The sequence below is a fragment of the Tachyglossus aculeatus genome, chromosome 3, assembly GCF_015852505.1.
Source record: "Tachyglossus aculeatus isolate mTacAcu1 chromosome 3, mTacAcu1.pri, whole genome shotgun sequence".
Taxonomy (NCBI): Eukaryota; Metazoa; Chordata; class Mammalia; order Monotremata; family Tachyglossidae; genus Tachyglossus; species Tachyglossus aculeatus.
The window spans coordinates 25,793,475-25,811,521 of NC_052068.1; the positions used below are offsets into that span (position 1 = coordinate 25,793,475).

At 46.9% G+C, this 18,047-nt stretch overlaps 1 protein-coding gene across 1 annotated transcript in view; it reads left to right on the plus strand.

The window, feature by feature from the left end:
* Positions 1-9,188, plus strand: part of LOC119925256 — a 33,124-nt gene extending 23,936 nt beyond the window's left edge. Inside the window, exons 16-18 of the mRNA XM_038743358.1 lie at positions 152-1,183; positions 8,080-8,118; positions 8,569-9,188. Of these exons, the coding sequence (XP_038599286.1) occupies positions 152-1,183; positions 8,080-8,118; positions 8,569-8,860 (1,363 nt within the window). The 3' untranslated portion in view covers positions 8,861-9,188. The remainder of the gene's footprint in view (positions 1-151; positions 1,184-8,079; positions 8,119-8,568) is intronic.
* The last annotated feature ends 8,859 nt before the right edge of the window (positions 9,189-18,047 follow it).

The following is an 18,047-nucleotide window of genomic DNA, read 5'->3' on the forward strand; positions in this document are numbered from 1 at the left end:
TGTTTTGCAAAATGCGTCTCAGATCTATTCAAAGACCAAACCAGCGGAAAATAGCACAGAAGCAGAAAAAAGATCATTACAGAAGCAGGGTCTTAATTCTGATATTTTTCAAGATGCCAGTATACCCTTTAAGCCTTCATTTTCCTTCTAGGCCCAGGAAGAGGTTAAGGCTTAATGAGGATCAGCATCATCCTGATCATCATGATTTGCCGTTAAAAGATTTTGATTATATCAACAAGGAAACTGAACAACGGTGCAGACCTTATTATGAATATGAGGAATTGCAAGAAGAAGAGAGACAGCAAAGTGACTGGGATTTTGAAAATGAGGAGCCTGGACCAAGAAATCGACTGTTTACCGATCATCAGCGTTATGATGATTTCCGGGAAGAGATGGAATTGAAAGACCTGGATTTCAATAGCGAGGAGACTGGGTTAAGACCGAGACCCTTTCACGATCAGCGGACTCACGACGACTTCCAGGAACGGATCCCTGGGGATGATTTTAATTTTGTTACCAAAGGCCGGGGGCAGAGGGTGAGACCTGTTCATGACCGTCAGGCCTATGGTGACTTCAAAGAGCGACTGCCTGGGAAAGACTGTGATTTTGTCAACAGCGGCCAGGGACCGAACCGCAGGCCTTTCCATGACCGGCATTCCCATGGGGATTCTCTTGACCAGTTGCCAGGGAAAGATTTTGAGTTTTATCATCGAGGCAGTGGACGAGGCCGAAGACCATTCCACCACGATCCCCATTCTCACCCCGAAATGCGGGCAAAGGTGCACTTGGGGGATGGCGATTATCCTGTTGAGAGACTGGGGCAAAAACCCAGACCGTTTCATAGTCACCCATCTGATGAGCATTTCCAGGAGAAAATGCCCCGGAAAGACTTTGATTTTGTTAACCGCAGCCGGGGACAAAGACCACCACCTTTTCATGGCTGCCAGTCACACAGAGAGTATCCAAAACAAATGCACTTACGAGATTTTGATTTCCATCAGGGAACAGTGCAGAGGCGAAGGTCTTACCCCGACTGGGATCATTCCTCTTATGAAGAGTCTTCACAAGACTATATGCCTTTGGAAGACTTTGATTTTATTCACGAAGCACCCAGATCGAGACAGAGATCTTTTCATGACCACTCTCCCCAAGATGACCTCGCCCCGCAGTGGTCTTTGGATAGGTTAGTTGCCTTTTGGGGTTTTCCATGCTCATGGGGTGTAAAACATAATACAAAATAGTAACCTCGCTTATTAGGATATATTTGTTGTCCAAATGGAAAAACATGGACCAATTACCGAGTGTTCACTCCTCAAAAACTGCTAATGGTTGTCTGTCCATTGTTAGTCAAGCAGAGACTCCTGACCATTGGCTTTAAGGCACTCGATCAGCTCTCCCCCTCCTACTGTACCACGCCGATTTCCCACTTAAATGCAGCCTCCGCATGTCATTTCTCTAATCCTGTTCTGCTTACTCTGCCTCAAGCTCCTCTCTCCATCAAGCTTTTGTTCACTCCCTTCCTCCTGGAATTCCCTCCCGCTTCCTATCCGAAAGACCACCACTCTCCCCGTCGTCAAAGCCCTACTAAAATCATATCCAGCGCTGAGAACAGTGCTTTGCACATAGTAAGTGCTTAGCAAATGCCATCATCATCATTATTATTATATCTCTTCCCTGACTAACCTCTTATCTCCACATAGTAAGCGCTTAACAAATACCAACATCATTATTATTATTATTATTATTATCTCCGAACCCGTTTCCTCCCTTCTACACTTCGGTCTGTACCCCCTGAACATTTTGAAACTCACTCTGCCCCCGCAGTACTTATGTAGACATTCATATTTTCTGTTATTTCACCTACTTGCAATTTATTTTAATGTGTCTTCCCCACTAGATTGTATATGTTTGTACATATTTATTACTCTATTTATTTTACTTGTACATATCTATTCTATTTTATTTTGTTAGTATGTTTGGTTTTGTTCTCTGTCTCCCCCTTCTAGACTGTGAGCCCACTGTTGGGTAGGGACTGTCTCCATATGTTGCCAACTTGGACTTCCCAAGTGCTTAGTACAGTGCCCTGCACACAGTAAGCGCTCAATAAATACGATTGATTGATTGACAGGGGTCGGGCCTCAGTTTCCCTTCGCTGCATAGAAATTGCCCTCCTCTAAGGTCACCGGTGATGACCTTCTTGCCAAATCCAGCGGCCTGTACTTCATCGTAATCCTCCTTGCCTTCTCAGCTGCCCTCAACATTATGGGCCACCACCTTTTTCTGGAAATATTATCTAACCTTGGCTTCACTGGCACTCTGGTTCTCTTGTAATCTCTCCGATGGGTCCCTCAGTCTCTTTTGCGGGCTCCTCCCCTGCCTCCCACCCTCTAACTGTGGGAGCACTTCAAGGCTCAATCCTGGGCCCCCTTCTTTCCTCCATCTCTACCCACTCCTTTGGAGAACTCACTCATCCCCACGGCTTCAACTACCATCTCTTGGAGCCTGGTCGCCAGATTTACTTCTCCGGCTCGGATTTTCTCCTCTTCTGCAGTCTCATCTTAGAGAAGCAGCGTGGCTCGGTGGAAGGAGCACGGGCTTTGGAGTCGGAGGTCATGGGTTCAAATCCCGACCCCGCCAATTGTCAGCTGTGTGACTTTGGGCAAGTCAACTTCTCTGGGCCTCAGTTACCTCACCTGTAAAATGGGGATGAAGACTGTGGGACAACCTGATCACTTTGTAACCTCCCCAGTGCTTAGAACAGTGCTCTGCACATAGTAAGCGCTTAATAAATGCCATCATTATTAAGCACTTAGTACAGTGCTCTGCACACAGTAAGCGCTCAATAAATACGATTGATGATGATCTTTCCTCCTGCCTTCAGGACATCTCTACCCGGATGTCCCGCCGACATCTCCAACTGAAGATGGCCAAAACAGAACTCCTTATCTTCCCACCCAAATCCTATCCTCCCAGGGACTTTCCCATCACTGTAGACAGCCCCACCCTCCTCCCTTTCTCACAAGTCCGTAACCTTGTCATTATCCTCAACCCGTTTCTCTCACTCAACCCACATATTGAATCTGTCACCAAGTCCTGTGATCCAAACTGCTCCTATGCCGATCCAACCGCTTAGCCTATCCTGCCTCAACTACTGCATCAGCCTCTTTTTAAGGCGTTTAAGTGTCTACTATGTGCCAGGCACTGTAAGTACTGGGTTAGATACAAGATAATCAGGTTGGACACAGTCCCATGTGCGGCTCACCCTCTTAATCCCCATTTTACAGATGAGGTAACTCAGGTACAGAGAAGTTAAGTCACTTGCCCAAGGTTACACAGCAGACAAGTGGAAAGAGCCCGGGCTTTGGAGTCAGAGGCCATGGGTTCTAATTCCGGCTCTGCCAATTGTCAGCCGTGTGACTCTGGGCAAGTCAATTTACTTCTCTGAGCCTCAGTCACCTCATCTGTAAAATGGGGGATTAAGACTGGGAGCCCCTCGTGGGACCACGTGATCATCTTGTAACCTCCCCAGCACTTAGAACAGTGCTTTGCAAATAGTAAGCGCTTAATAAATGCCATCATTTATGGAGGAAGCCCCCTCCTCCTCCTCTCCTTCCCCCCCGCCTTACCTCCTTCCCCTCCCCACAGCACCTGGATATATGTATATATGTTTGTACGCATTTATTACTCTATTTTCTTTGTACATATTTATTCTATTTATTTTATTTTGTAAATATGTTTTGTTCTCTGTCTCCCCCTTCTAGACTGTGAGCCCACCGTTGGGTAGGGACCGTCTCGATATGTTGCCAACTTGGACTTCCCAAGCGCTTAGTACAGTGCTCTGCACACAGTAAGCGCTCAATAAATACGATTGAATGAATGAATGAATGAATCATTATTAAGTGGTGGAGTCGGGATTAGAATCCTAGTCCTCTGACTCTCAGGCCTGTGCTGTTTCCTCTAGGCCAGACTGCTTGCCTTCTTGCTGACCTCCCTGCCTCCTGTCTCTCCTCATTCCTGCCCGTACTTCACTCTGCTGCCCAGATCATTTTTCTAAAACACCATTGAGCGTGTGTTTCCCCACTCTTCGAGAACCTCCAGTGGTTTGCCCGTCCACCTCCACATCAAAAGGAAACTCCTTATCTCCATCTTTAAAGCACTCAATCAGCTCGACCCCTCCTATCTAACCTCTATCCTCTTACGCCAACCCACTCTCTACCTCTATCTCCTCTACCTCACCATTGACCCCTCGCCCACATCCCCCCTCTGGCCTGGAACTCCCTCCTTCTTCATATCATCATCACCATCAATCGTATTTATTGAGCGCTTACTGTGTGCAGAGCACTGTACTAAGCGCTTGGGAAGTACAAATTGGCAACATATCCAGCTCTCATATCATATCTAGCTGGCCACGCCTCTCCCCGTCTTCAAAGCTTCATTAAGATCACATCTCCTCCAAGAGGTCTTCCCCGGCTAAACCTCATTTCCCTTGTTCCCTCTCCCTTGTGTCTCCCTTACATGTGGATCTATACCATTTAAGCAGTTAATATTCCTCCCATAATAATAGTGATAATGATATTTAAGCTCTTACTCCACCTCACCATTGACCCCCTCGCCCACATCCCCCCTCTGGCCTGGAACTCCCTCCTACTTCATATCCAACTGACCACGGCTCTCCCCATCTTCAAAGCTTCATTAAGATCACATCATCATCATCATCATCAATTGCATTTATTGAGCGCTTACTGTGTGCAGAGCACTGTACTAAGCTCTTAGGAAGTACAAGTTGGCAATTTATAGATCACATCTCCTCCAAGAGGTCTTCCCCGGCTAAGCCTCATTTCCCTTGTTCCCTCTCCCTTGTGTCTCCCTTACATATCAGTCAATCAGTCGTATTTATTGAGCGCTTACTGTGTGCAGAACACTGTACTAAGCGCTTGGGAAGGACAAGTTCCCAACATATAGAGACAGTCCCTACCCAACAGTGGGCTCACAGTCTAGAAGGGGGAATGGATCTATACATACATGTGGATGTATGTACATCCTCCTCCAGGAGGCCTTCCCAGACTGAGCCCCTTCCTTCCTCTCCCCCTCGTCCCCCTCTCCATCCCCCCGTCTTACCTCCTTCCCTTCCCCACAGCACCTGTATAGATGTATATATGTTTGTACGTATTTATTACTCTATTTATTTTACTTGTACATATCTATTCTATTTATTTTATTTTGTTAGTATGTTTGGTTTTGTTCTCTGTCTCCTCCTTTTAGACTGTGAGCCCACTGTTGGGTAGGGACTGTCTCTATATGTTGCCAATTTGTACTTCCCAAGCGCTTAGTCCAGTGCTCTGCACACAGTAAGCGCTCAATAAATACGATTGATGATGATGATGATGTGGATACACGTGGATCTATGCCATTTAAGCAGTTAATATTCATCCCATACTTATAGTGATAATGATGATATTTAAGCGCTTACTATGCGCAAACACTGTTCTAAGTGCCGGGGTAGATGCAAGGTAATCAGATTGGACGCAGCCCCTGTCCCATTTGGGGCCCACAGTCTTAAGCCCCATTTTACAGATGAGGTAACTGAGGCCCAGAGAAGGGAAGTGACTTGCCCGAGGACACACAGCAGACAAGGGGTGGGGCTGGGATTAGAACCCATGACCTTTAGACTCCCCGGGGCTCCCATCCTCAGCCCCGCAGCGCTTAAGTACATACAGATTTATTACTCTATTTATTTATTTATTTTACTTATACATATCTATTCTATTTATTTTATTTTGTTAGTATGTTTGGTTTTGTTCTCTGTCTCCCCCTTTGAGACTGTGAGCCCACTGTCGGGTAGGGACTGTCTCTATATGTTGCCAACTTGTACTTCCCAAGCGCTTAGTACAGTGCTCTGCACATAGTAAGCGCTCAAGAAATACGATTGATGATGATGATGATGATGATGATGATGTCCGTTCATTCGATCATATTTATTGAGTGCTTACCGTGTGCAGAGCACTGTACTAAGCTCTTGGGAGAGTACAATGCTAGACACATTCCCTGCCCACAACGAACTTTCTCTCCCTGTCTAGACAGTAAGCTCCTTGTGGTCAGGGAATATGCCCACCCACTCTGTTGTACTTTCACAAGCGCTCTGCGCAGTAGTGCTCAGTAAATACCACCGATTGATCTGTGGCACTCGGAGCACTTAGCACAGTGCTGTGCACATAGTCAGTGCCCAGTAAATATCGCTAATTGATTGGTCAACTCATCCAATGTGCATTAACAATCCGTTACCCAGATTTTTAGTTATTTGACGATAGTAACGTTAAAAACCTGGTTGCTTACCCTATGCATTTTGTCAGAGTTGAAAAGCACCAGGTTAGCGGCGGCTGAAACTTCCTCCAGGCTTTCTCCCCAAGACGTCCCTCAGCGGTTTGGGCGGCCTCCAGATGTCACAGAGAAGTCATCATCATCATCAATCGTATTTATTGAGCGCTTACTATGTGCAGAGCGCTCGGGAAGTACAAATTGGGAACCCAGCCGCCCGCACCCAGCCGCTGCCAAGAATAATAATAATAATAATAATAATAATAATGGCGTTTATTAAGTGCTTACTATGTGCAAAGCACCGTTCTAAGCGCTGGGTCCTCAGCCTCCGCTGTTACCTAGTGCCACTGAGACCATTTCCCCTCCTGACAACAACTGGTGGCCCCGGAGTCAAACCCCGCGGTATCCCGGCCCTATAACTGGAAAATAGCTGGGGAAGCCAACGTAGCCTTCCCTTTCGACACCCCTGGATTATTTCTCCTGGAAATTTAAAATCCAAACATCCCGGCTCCTCATCTACTTCCCGTTCATACGTGTGTCTGAATAATTAAGTTGATACATCTGGCCTTCCCTCGGCGTCCCTCTCCCTTCTGTCTCCCTTACCGTCAGATCCTCTTATTTACTGAGCGCTCCCAAGCCCGTCAGATCCTCCTATTTACCGAGCGTCCCTAAATCCGTCAGCTCCTTTTATTTACCGAGCGCCCGTAAGTCCGTCAGATCCTCCTATTTACGGAGCGTCTTCGGCAATTTGTCAACGGTGGGGTCTGTTAAACGCTTACTAGGTGCCGAGCATTGTTGTAAGCGCCGAGAAAGCGTCATGACTGAACTCCTTAAACTCAGCCTATTTCCCGAGAGCTTTGGTAAATCTGTAAAGTCAGCTATTTACTGAGCGCGCCTAAATCCGTAAAATCCTCCTGTTTAGTGACCGCTTTCGGAAATCTGTCAAATCGTCCTATTTACTGAGCGCGCTCGTAAATCCCTAAAACCGTAATGACTGAGCACTTTCGGAACTTCTTGAAATCAGCCCACTTACTGAGCGATCTCGTAAATCCCTAAAACCAGCCTATTTACTGAACGCTTTCAGAAATCCGTCAAATCGTCCTGTTTACTGAGCGCTCTCGTAAATCTGTAAAAGTCAGCTATTTACTGAGCACGCCTAAATCCATAACATCCTCCTGTTTACTGACGGCTTTCGGAAATCTGTCAAATCGTCCTATTTACTGGGCGCGCTCGTAAATCCCTAAAACCGTAATGACTGAGCACTTTCGGAACTTCTTGAAATCAGCCCACTTCCTGAGCGGTCTCGTAAATCCCTAAAACCAGCCTATTTACTGAACGCTTTCAGAAATCCATCAAATCGTCCTGTTTACTGAGCGCTCTCGTAAATGTTTTGTTGTCCGTCTCCCTCTTCTAGACTGTGAGCCCGTTGTTGGGTAGGGACTGTCCCTATATGTTGCCGACTTGTACTTCCCAAGCGCTTAGTACAGTGCTCTGCATGCAGTAAGCGCTCAATAAATGCAATTGAATGAATGAATGAATGCGGATCTATACCGTTTAAGCGGTTCATATTCATCCCATAGTAATAGTGATAATGATGATATTTAAGCGCTTACTCTACCTCATCATTGACCCCCCTCGCCCCCATTCCCCCTCTGGCCTTTAACTCCCTCCTCCTTCCCTAATGTCTTGGGAATTAATTAAACCGTTTTCCTCTCATGAGCCTTCCCCAACACGTCTTATTTCTTCTCTGTCTTCGTTTCACAGAAATTCTGGACCTGGAAATGGCAGTGGCAGAAGCCATAGGTAAATATCCGAGTTCGTTTCGTCTTGGGGTAATTCACTTCCAGGCTTTTCCTATGTGTGGCTTGGAGGACTGATCACGGGGAAGAAGGAACTTGGGAGGAGTACGGAAAGTGGCGAGAGAAGGGAGAGGTGATGACCTTGTAATGGGGAAAATGGTATTTTAAAGTCTCTTGCTGTTTAGGACTGTGCAGCTTCAGCCTCTAGGCAACTCCAGGGAGATAATAATAATACTAATACTAATAATAATGGCATTTATTAAGTGCTTACTATGTGCAAAGCACTGTTCTAAGCGCTGGGGAGGTTACAAGGTTGTCCCGCAGGGGGTTCACAGTCTTAATCCCCATTTTCCAGATGAGGGAACTGAGGCCCAGAGAAGCGAAGTGACTTGCCCAAACCTAAAGCGGAGTGAAGACCCTATAGCTAATATACCCATTTCTTTTGCCCCACTAGGACCATCTGCCCTGAGGACGGTAGACGCACACGTCCTACCAGCGAGTTTAACAGGGGAGGACCAACCCGATTCGCACCGTATCCTTCACGAACGTTTCCCTCTTCATCCGTAGCCGAAGAAGACAGCTCGGGGGATTACAGCAGAGGTGAAAATGCAGGAGCTGGGGAATACAAAAGATCGTCCGTTTTGACGATCGACTACGATTACGGTTCGCCTCTAGATTGCAGGCCCGAGGAGGATGACAGGGAGCTCTACGATCTACCCTTGAGAGATCACTGCGACTGGAGCTGAGAAGTTAGTCGGGAACCCTCCGGTTTAGCCCGTAGTTCTTCCTTTCGGCTAAGGACCAAAATTTGTTCCTGTTGAGAGAAATTCAGGTCGTCGAAGGAGCTCTTGTGGTACTGTCAGATTAACCTCTCTCGGTAGGTGAGATTCTCTGAATTTACTGCAGCTGTATATGTATATTCGTAAATACGTCAAAGGGAAGGTTCTCGAAATGGAGAATTCCGAATAGGGTTTTTTTTTTTTGAAAATTGATTTAGACTACAGTTCTGTTTTCATAAGAAACTGCATTTTTTTAGTGCAAAACTTGCAATAAAAATCATCGAAATTGCCCATCCGCCATGGTCTGTATTTGAAATTCTTGCCTATTTTCTCAGGCCTTAAATGCATCTAAGATTCGTAGCTAAAGGTGCTTCTTAACAGGTGCTTCTCGCGGTTCGTGAGCGTCACGTACCCGGCAGGCCAAAAGTATGGTGGAAAGTCCTTGAATCGGTGAAAAAGGAAGCCAATGACTGTGCTCTGAGGGTACTTATGACCTATATTTTTTTTTACAATGAATAAGGTGCTAGGAATTGAGAAATTTGAAGGTTATGCACTTGTCTGGATCTGGTAAATCCTAAACAAAATCAGGATTTTCATCGGCAACCTAGAGTTGAATGCCGTCATTGAATTCTGCAACCTGGGCAGTTACTGCCTAGTAATAAGCAAAGAGGTTGAAGATTGAGAAGCAGCGTGGCTCAGTGGAAAGAGCCCGGGCTTTGGAGTCAGGGGTCATGGGTTCGTATCCCACCCCGCCACAAGTCTGCTGTGTGACCTTGGGCAAGTCGCTTCACTTCTCTGAGCCTCAGTGACCTCATCTGTAAAATGGGGGTGAAGACCGTGAGCCCCACGTGGGACAGCTTGATCACCTTGTATCCCCCCCAGCGCTTAGAACAGCGCTCTGCACATAGTAAGCGCTTAATAAATGCCGTTATTATTATTATTATTATTTGTTCTTTTGTAGATTGTCGGGTGCTAAGTCACCAGTGAGTCACTGAGATTCTGACCAAACCAAAGTGCTGTTGTGTAACCGTAGTTCCGTCTTTTGTGTAGCGGGGAGATGTGGGCTTTACCACGTACAGCTATTTACAGGGCAGTTCCTTAAAGTGCAGCCCAAATTCATTCATTCAGTCGTATTTATTGAGCGCTTACTGTGTGCAGAGCACCGTACTAAGCTCTTGGGAAGTACAAGTTGGCAACAACAACAAAATGCCATTTTTCAGGCCACCAACAAAACCCTACCCCACTACAACCTCCCTGCGGGGTGAGGAGTCCGATCAACAACAGGATACGCAACGTTGCGGGGTGGTGAAGTGAAATGGGGAGACCGTGAACAGGGAACGCAGCAGAAGGGTTTTAAAGACAAGGAAACAACCCCACACAGCGTGGGAAAGCTGAGCCCACTGTTGGGTAGGGACCGTCTCTATATGTTGCCAACTTGTACTTCCCAAGCGCTTAGTCCAGTGCTCCGCACACAGTAAGCGCTCAATAAATACGATTGATGATGATGATAATGGGGCCAGCTGGAAGAGAGCAGATGATGTTAGAAATGGAGTGGTTCTCCAAGCAGTGGCTTTGAGAAGATCGTCACAGGAAGACAGAACTTAAATAGCAACCGGATTGTCGGGCGTGCTGGGCAGCTACAGCCCTAATTCCAGAGACTAGCGAAAGCTACTCGCTTTTTGCTTCTTACCGCGTCCTCCTCCTCTTCCTCCTCTTCCTCCTCTTCCTCCTCTTCCTCCTCCTGCTGTCTCTCTACTCGGAGCCAGGTTTTCAGCTTTGGAAAATGTGCATGACTGGCTGGGATGGGAGGGTGTAGGTGGGTATGTCCCTGCTTCCCTCTGGTTATTCATTCAATCGTATTTATTGAGCGCTTACTGTGTGCAGAGCACTGGACGAAGCACTTGGGAAGTACAAGTTCGCAATGTATAGAGACGGTCCCTACCCAACAGCGGGCTCACAGTCTGGTTACTACTTCCTTACCCCCAGGTAAAGCAGAAAAATAGAAATGCTAGACCGTGAGTCCGTTGTTGGGTGGGGACCGTCTGTATATGTTGCCAACTTGTACTTCCCAAGCGCGTAGTACACAGTAAGTGCTCAATAAATACGATTGAATGAAATAATAATCTCTTGGTTTGCTAATATGATACCCATACTTTTACATATAAGTGTTATGGTTTAGTTGAGTGACCAGTATTGGGTGTATTAACCTGGCATGATGTGGGTTTTTGTAGAGGTTCAAAAGGAGAGAAATGTAGGGTTTGGCAAAAAGAACAAAAATCATTTCAATCAAACAGTCGTATTTATTGAGCACTTACTGTGTGCAGAGCACTGGACGAAGCGCTTGGGAAGTCCAAGTTGGCAACGTAGAGACGGTCCCTACCCAACAGCGGGCTCACAGTCTGGTTACTACTTCTTTACCTCCGGGAAAGCAGAAAAATAGAAATGTTAGACTGTGAGTCCATTGTTGGGTGAGGACCGTCTGTATATGTTGCCAACTTGTACTTCCCAAGCGCTTAGTACAGTGCTGTGCACACAGTAAGCGCTCAATAAATACGATTGAATGAAATAATAATCTCTTGGTTTGCTAATATGATACCCATACTTTTACGTGTAAGTGTTATGGTTTAGTTGAGTGACCAGTATTGGGTGTATTAACCAGGTTTAATGTGGGTTTTCGTAGAGGTTAGAAAGGAGAGAAATGTAGGGTTTGGCAAAAAGTAAGAACAAAAATCATTTCAATCAATCAATCGTATTTATTGAGCGCTTACTGTGTGCAGAGCACTGGACGAAGCGCTTGGGAAGTACAAGTTGGCAACGTATAGAGACGGTCCCTACCCAACAGCGGGTTCACAGTCTGGTTACTACTTCCTTACCTCCAGATAAAGCAGAAAAATAGAAATGTTAGACTGTGAGTCCATTGTTGGGTGGGGACCGTCTGTATATGTTGCCAACTTATACTTCCCAAGCGCTTAGTACAGTGCTCTGCACACAGTAAGCGCTCAATAAATACGATTGAATGAAATAATAATCTCTTGGTTTGCTAATATGATACCCATACTTTTATGTCCCCCCTCCATCCCCCCCATCTTACCTCCTTCCCTTTCCCACAACACCTGTATATATGTTTGTACATATTTATTACTCTATTTATTTTACTTGTACATATCTATTCTATTTTATTTTGTTAGTATGTTTGGTTTTGTTCTCTGTCTCCCCCTTTTAGACTGTGAGCCCACTGTTGGGTAGGGACTGTCTCTATGTGTTGCCAACTTGGACTTCCCAAGCGCTTAGTCCAGTGCTCTGCACACAGTAAGCGCTCAATAAATATGATTGATTGAGTGAGTGAGGGACCAGTATCAGGTGTATTAACCTGGCTTGATGTGGGTTTTTATAGAGGTTTGGGAGGAGAGAAATGTAGGGTTTGGCAAAAAGGAAGAACAAAAATCATTTCGCCCACACAACTAACTTTTCTCTCCTACTCCTATTGCCTGCCCACTCACAATTGCTCCTTTCCCGTTCACACCAAGGCAGCAGGGTCAGGGATTTGGGGTTCTGAGACCTCAGCTTTCCCAGCAGGGAGAGTTTAACAATCTGATCATCATCATCATCAATCGTATTTATTGAGCGCTTACTATGTGCAGAGCACTGTACTAAGTGCTTGGGAAGTACAAATTGGGAACATATAGAGACAGTCCCTACCCAACCCGGGGAAAGCAGGAGGAGTCATTCCGCTTATCAGAAGTTCGACAGTCGGATCCTCAGGGAAAGCAGGAGGAGTCATTCCGCTTATCAGAAGTTCGACAGTCGGATCCTCAGGGAAAGCAGGAGGAGTCATTCCGCTTATCAGAAGTTCGACAGTCGGATCCTCAGGGAAAGCAGGAGGAGTCATTCCGCTTATCAGAAGTTCGACAATCGGATCCTCAGGGAAAGCAGGAGGAGTCATTCCGCTTATCACAAGTTCGACAATCGGATCCTCAGGGAAAGCAGGAGGAGTCATTCCGCTTGTCCGAAGTCAGAGACCTGCGTAGGACAACCTGTGGCCATGCCCACCTCCCCAGAGTTAGTGGTAGGGGTGCATGTCTGAAGATTATAGCAGGGTTTGAGGAGAGGTGGTATTTATTGAGCGCTTATTATGTACGGAGCACTTGGGAGACCACAGCAGAACTGGGAGATGCGTCCCCTCCCCATAAGGAGCTTACAGTCCGGAGGTGATCACTGATTGCTGACGGCGTTTGTTAAGCGCTTACTATGTGCAAAGCACTGTGCTAAGCGCTGGGCAGGTCACAAGGTGATCAGGTTGTCCCACAGGAGGCTCCCGGTCTTCATCCCCATTTTCCAGATGAGGTAGCTGAGGCCCAGAGGAGTGAAGTGACTCGCCCAAAGTCACACGGCTGACAACTGGCAGAGTTGGGAGCGTGGGGGTTGGGTCTTTCCTTTGAGGATCTTTTCCCTTTTAATGTAGGGGAAGGGGCCCGATGTTCCCAGAAAAAATGATCCCCAACAGTCTTTTACAGTGCGTGTCCGATAATGCACTGCAAGGCAGATCCAGCATCCACGGGCTGCCCCAACCCTCAACGCTAAAGGAGCTCTGCTGGGGGGGTGATGGGATTTTGGAGTTGAATGTTTGGTGCCAAAGAATCACAAGCAACGTGGTTAATAATAATAATAATAGCATTTGTTAAGCGCTTACTATGTGCAGAGCACTGTTCTAAGCACTGGGGAGGATGCAAGGTGATCAGGTTGTCCCACTTGGGGCTCACAGCCTTAGTCCCCATTTTTACAGATGAGGAAACTGAGGCCCAGAGAAGTGAAGTGACTCGCCCCGAAGTCACCCAGCTGGCAATTAGCGGAGTGGGGATTTGAACCCATGACCTCTGACTCCAAAGCCCGGGCTCCTTCCAGTGAGCCATGCTGCTTCTCTAGGTAGGGACCGTCTCTATATGTTGCCATCTTGTACTTCCCAAGCGCTTAGTACAGTGCTCTGCACACAGTAAGCGCTCAATAAATACGATTGATTGCTTGATTGATAGAGCACAGGCCTGGGACTCAAAAGGACCTGGGTTCTAATCCTGACTGCCGCTTGTTGTCTGCGTGAACTTGGGCGAGTCAGTTAATCTCTGGGCCTCAATCGCTTCATCTGTAAAATGGGGATTAAGACTGGGAGCCCCATGTAGGACAATGATTGTGCCCAACCTGATTCCCTTAAATCTACTTCAGCACTTAGCAGAGTGCCTGGCACATAGTACGCACTTATCAAATACCCCATTTTTTAAAAAAAAAAGTCACGGGCTTCCCACTGTCCCCCAACCTTCTTCTCAGCAAATACTCTTATGGTTGTTGCCTACGAGAGTAGGGCTGTGTGCATTATATATGTATATAAGTCTGTACGTATTTATTACTCTATACATTTATTTTACTTGTACATATCTATTCTATTTATTTTGTTAGTACGTTTGGTTTGGTTCTCTGTCTCCCCCTTCTAGACTGTGAGCCCACTGTTGGGTAGGGACTGTCTCTATATGTTGCCATCTTGGACTTCCCAAGCGCTTAGTCCAGTGCTCTGCACACAGTAAGCGCTCAATCAATACGATTGACTGACTGATTCCCAACGGGTTGCTGATCCGAACCTTTCTTTCTTTCTTCAAACGAGGGCCTCTCCATCAATCAATCAATCAATCCTATTTATTGAGCGCTTACTATGTGCAGAGCACTGGACTAAGCGCTTGGGAAGTACAAATTGGCAACATATAGAGACGGTCCCTACCCAACAGTGGGCTCATCACTGACCCGGAGTGACCCCCACCACCACCCCCAACCCTGTTGTCCGGGCTCACCCTCTTACCCTGGTTTTCAAATTCCCTCACACAAATTCCCTCACACACTTAACGGAGCTCTCCCCCATCCTACTGTTGATCTCCACTGTCCCACCTGCCCCCCTCCCATCATTATTTAATTTTGCAGGCTCGAGTCCGGGGTCCCGTATTCCCAGGTAAAATTCTCACCGCGACCATCTCCCATCAATTTTTTCCCCACCCCTCCCAACTTCCCGTCTTTGACTTCCAGCTATAATTTCCCCCTTACTGATCCCTCCACGGTCCCCAGGGAAGTTTATACCCTCAGGAGTGACCGCGATGAACTCTACAGTACGGCCTAGTGGAAAGGGCACAGGACTGGGAATGAGAGACTCTCTCATTAGGATTAGAAGCTGAGTTCTAATCCTGCCTCTGCTACCTCCCTGCTGTGTAACCTTAAGTCATTTGACTTCTCTGTGCCTCGTTTACCTCAGCTGTAAAATGGGGATTAAGACTATGTACCCCATGTGGGACAGGAACTCAATCCAATCTGATTAGCTTGTATCTGCCCCAGTGCTCAGTACAGTGCCCAGCACATAGTTCTTAACAAATATCATTTTTTTAAAAAATCCCCATTTAACAAATGGGGAAACCAAGGCACTGAGAAGTTATGTTGTCAACTTGTACTACCCAAGCGCTTAGTACAGTGCTCTGCACACAGTAAGCGCTCAATAAATACGACTGATTGATTGATTAAGTCTTTTAGACTGTGAGCCCGCTGTTGGGTAGGGACTGTATATGTTGCCAACTTGTACTTCCCAAACGCTTAGTACAGTGCTCTGCACACAGTAAGCACTCAATAAATACAATTGACTAAGTGACTTGCCCATGGCCACACAGCAGACAAGTGATGGAGCAGGATTAGAACTCAGGTCCTTCTGGCTTCCTAGCCTGTGCTCTATCCACTAGACCACACTGCTCAGGAGTCTGTACCTGTTCTCCCTCCTACTTTGAGCCCATTGTGTCCGAACTATGTCCGAACTGATCACCTTGGATCTACACCAGCGCTTAGCACAGTGTCCGGCACATAGTAAGCGTCGTCTATACCTGTTCTCCCTCCTACTTTGAGCCCTTTGTGTCCGAACTATGTCCGAACTGATCACCTTGGATCTACACCAGCGCTTAGCACAGTGTCCGGCACATAGCGTCTATACCTGTTCTCCCTCCTACTTTGAGCCCTTTGTGTCCGAACTGATCATCTTGGATCTACACCAGCGCTTAGCACAGTGTCCGGCACATAGTAAGCGTCTGTACCTGTTCTCCCTCCTACTTTGAGCCCTTTGTGTCCAAACTATGTCCAAACTGATCATCTTGGATCTACACCAGCGCTTAGCACAGTGTCTGGCACATAGTAAGCGTCTGTACCTGTTCTCCCTCCTACTTTGAGCCCTTTGTGTCCGAACTGATCATCGTGCATCTACACCAGCGCTTAGCACAGTGTCCGGCACATAGTAAACGTCTATACCTGTTCTCCCTCCTACTTTGAGCCCTTTGTGTCCAAACTATGTCCAAACTGATCATCTTGGATCTACACCAGTGCTTAGCACAGTGTCCGGCACACAGTAAGCATCTATACCTGTTCTCCCTCCTACTTTGAGCCCTTTGTGTCCGAACTATATCCGAACTGATCATCTTGTATCTACACCAGCGCTTAGCACAGTGTCCGGCACATAGTAAGCATCTGTACCTGTTCTCCCTCCTACTTTGAGCCCTTTGTGTCCGAACTATGTCCAAACTGATCATCTTGCATCTACACCAGCGCTTAGCACAGTGTCCGGCACATAGTAAGCATCTGTACCTGTTCTCCCTCCTACTTCGAGCCCTTTGCGTCCGAACTATGTCCGAACTGATCATCTTGGATCTACACCAGCGCTTAGCACAGTGTCTGGCACATAGTAAGTGTCTGTACCTGTTCTCCCTCCTACTTTGAGCCCTTTGTGTCCAAACTATGTCCGAACTGATCACCTTGGATCTACACCAGCGCTTAGCACAGTGTCCGGCACATAGTAAGCGTCTATACCTGTTCTCCCTCCTACTTTGAGCCCTTTGTGTCCGAACTATGTCTGAACTGATCATCTTGGATCTACACAGGCGCTTAGCACAGTGTCCGGCACATAGTAAGCGTCTATACCTGTTCTCCCTCCTACTTTGAGCCCTTTGTGTCCGAACTATGTCCGAACTGATCATCTTGGATCTACACCAGTGCTTAGCACAGTGTCCGGCACATAGTAAGCGTCTGTACCTGTTCTCCCTCCTACTTTGAGCCCTTTGTGTCCAAACTATGTCCAAACTGATCATCTTGGATCTACACCAGCGCTTAGCACAGTGTCTGGCACATAGTAAGCGTCTGTACCTGTTCTCCCTCCTACTTTGAGCCCTTTGTGTCCGAACTGATCATCGTGCATCTACACCAGCGCTTAGCACAGTGTCCGGCACATAGTAAACGTCTATACCTGTTCTCCCTCCTACTTTGAGCCCTTTGTGTCCAAACTATGTCCAAACTGATCATCTTGGATCTACACCAGCGCTTAGCACAGTGTCTGGCACATAGTAAGCGTCTGTACCTGTTCTCCCTCCTACTTTGAGCCCTTTGTGTCCGAACTGATCATCGTGCATCTACTCTAGCGCTTAGCACAGTGTCCGGCACATAGTAAGCGTCTATACCTGTTCTCCCTCCTACTTTGAGCCCTTTGTGTCCGAACTATGTCCGAACTGATCATCTTGGATCTACACAGGCGCTTAGCACAGTGTCCGGCACATAGTAAGCGTCTATACCTGTTCTCCCTCCTACTTTGAGCCCTTTGTGTCCGAACTATGTCCGAACTGATCATCTTGGATCTACACCAGCGCTTAGCACAGTGTCCGGCACATAGTAAGCGTCTGTACCTGTTCTCCCTCCTACTTTGAGCCCTTTGTGTCCAAACTATGTCCAAACTGATCATCTTGGATCTACACCAGCGCTTAGCACAGTGTCTGGCACATAGTAAGCGTCTGTACCTGTTCTCCCTCCTACTTTGAGCCCTTTGTGTCCGAACTGATCATCGTGCATCTACTCTAGCGCTTAGCACAGTGTCCGGCACATAGTAAGCGTCTATACCTGTTCTCCCTCCTACTTTGAGCCCTTTGTGTCCGAACTATGTCCGAACTGATCATCTTGGATCTACACAGGCGCTTAGCACAGTGTCCGGCACATAGTAAGCGTCTATACCTGTTCTCCCTCCTACTTTGAGCCCTTTGTGTCCGAACTATGTCCGAACTGATCATCTTGGATCTACACCAGCGCTTAGCACAGTGTCCGGCAC